Raw genomic sequence first — 2334 nt, 5'->3', positions numbered from 1 at the left:
AATAACTAATACGAAAAAAAGATATATAGTGGACGAATTCTTCAAGAACAATTTTTGGTTGTGGACGAATCGTCTGCATCCTCCCACCCACCTCCAAAGTTAGTGTTTTTATTGGATACACTACATTGAACAGTCAACAATAAATACATTTACTGATTATTTCAGAATATTTTATGCTATTTGCAAACTTTGGGTCCTTTGTTTTAATTGGAGTGTAATACCTTGATGGCTCTCTCACCAAGAATGGTGTTATTGCTAACGTCTGTTTGATCTCTTGACCGGCTCAGCGACTTTGACAAATGTCTAGCCTAGTGGCAGTGGATTGACACTACTGTATGTCCGATTTCACTGACTGGCAATATATACTTAGGCAGACTTTAAAATCCCAGCCATATTGACCACTATTTATTTATTATTTTAAATCCTGCACAAGATACCGATGTCTGGGCAGGCCGGTCCACTTGACACATAGGATTTGTTCCAATAATAGAAATGGACAGGTGCTTCGGACCGACAAGAATGACAAAAGTGGGACCGTCAAACACACGTTTTAAAAAATAATTTCGGTCGAGATCGAGAATCGGTCCCAGACTTGGAAAAAATAGGTTTTCCCCACCCCTACATACACTATCCTGTCTGTAGGATGGTGCATATAAAAGACCCCTTGCTAGTAATGGAAAAATGTAACAGGTTTCCTAAGACTATATGTCAGAATTACCAAATGTCTGACATCCAATAGCTGATGATTAATAAAGCAATGTGCTCTAACTTTAATTGGTGAAATACCTGGACACTCGTTTTACCCGACACCAAATTTAGGCTACGCACACACAATTCTATGGCATTCCCCCACTCTCTTCATGGTCAATCCCCCCTGTTGATCTAACCAGGAGAATATATATATATGTTGTATTTACATTTTGCATTAGTAATTAATGTGTGACAAACAAGTATTCAGTGACTTACTAACAAGTGAACACATGTTGATTAAAAAAACTAATTCTTAAATCAAGGCTAGCTTTGGCAATTGCGAAGTTTGAAAGCAGTTGGCGAAATAATTTCATGAAATAATTGACATTTTAAAGAAAATAACTGTTGATTTCTGCAATTTTTGAAGTTTAATACACAATTTGGCGAAATATTTTGCTCACCCAGAGCTAGCCCTGTAAATACACCATAACCTGTGAGTAACACATGCTACAATTTATGTGGTCATACATAATTATTATTTTGTTAACTTTCTTTATTTTATGATAAATCAACAAAAAGAATATCTTGCTTCTTTTTTTTTACAGAAATGTGTTATTTATTGTACTTTATTTGCATTTTTATTAAATAAGATTTTGGTCAAATTCAAGCATTTAAACATAAAATTCAAGATCTTTTTATATATTTGCAAAATTTAAGGACTTTTCAAGGTTTGTAGTCAACATTTTTAATAATATTAATGATAGAAGAACACTAGAATTAAAGTATAAGTATCTGGTATAAAATATAGCTTTGTTTTATATTCATAATATTGAGTCTCCATGTATTGTTCTTGAAATAAAAGTATATGATAATATGGAAATAAATAAAACACGTTCCTTTCCAACAAAACAATTTAACCGCCAACTCTGATGACTGAATCTCAATGATATTCTAATTCTGGCAGTTTTCTTCATCCATGAATTTCGGTTCACTGCATGACACTGACAGTTCCACCAAAATGATTAATAAGATTATCACGTGTTCTCAGTTTGTCAATGCCACTAAGGCTTCCACAACATTCCCTTTGTATTCTCGTAGACATCTTTCAGCGTGCAATCTTGGGATCTCCATTTCACGCACAATAATGTCTACATCTTCTTTGCTAATTTTCACCTTAGACAGTTCTTTTTCTTTCGCTTGCTTTTCTGAAACCTCTTGCGCTTTCCGAACATTCACCACTCTCATTGCGTCGCCAATACTTTGGGCGGATATTTCGGTTTCTTCGACATAGTCTGTCACTTTTTCTAGATCCGCCGCACCAGAATCATGTTTGGCCACTTTCTTTCCTTTCAGTTCTTGTACGTCTTCGTTTTCTTCCGTTTCAGTTTCTACTGAATTAACAGCATTTTCCTTATTTTCGGTCGCCATTTTAGGTGTTTAAGTAAATAGAGTATTTTCCCCTGTCTACGAAAAGATTTCGGTAGTTTCCGTCATTATTCGTCAAACACAGGTTAGTTCTATAAATAAAATAATTTCAGCTCATGTATTCGAAGCCTCGGTAGCGCAGTAGGCAGCGCGTCAGTCTCATAATCACAAATTGACAGAGCCATCTGAAGGTCGTGAGTTCGATCCTCACCCGGGGCA

General features: G+C 35.6%; 1 protein-coding gene and 1 non-coding gene across 2 annotated transcripts; one reads left to right on the top strand and one right to left on the bottom strand.

The window, feature by feature from the left end:
- Positions 1–1103: 1103 nt before the first annotated feature.
- On the bottom strand, positions 1104–2146 carry LOC121388159 (huntingtin-interacting protein K-like). Its single transcript, XM_041519397.1, has one exon. The coding sequence runs from the start codon at positions 2116–2118 to the stop codon at positions 1735–1737; it is 384 nt and encodes a 127-aa protein (XP_041375331.1). The 5' UTR covers positions 2119–2146; the 3' UTR covers positions 1104–1734.
- Positions 2147–2242: 96 nt separating this feature from the next.
- On the top strand, positions 2243–2334 carry Trnam-cau. The gene is given in 2 exon segments: positions 2243–2279; positions 2299–2334. It is a non-coding gene; the product is annotated as a tRNA-Met (tRNA).

The sequence above is a fragment of the Gigantopelta aegis genome, chromosome 14, assembly GCF_016097555.1.
Source record: "Gigantopelta aegis isolate Gae_Host chromosome 14, Gae_host_genome, whole genome shotgun sequence".
Lineage (NCBI taxonomy): Eukaryota > Metazoa > Mollusca > Gastropoda > Neomphalida > Peltospiridae > Gigantopelta > Gigantopelta aegis.
The sequence above is the reverse complement of the archived record's forward strand: the minus strand, read 5'-3'. Positions and strand labels throughout refer to the sequence as shown.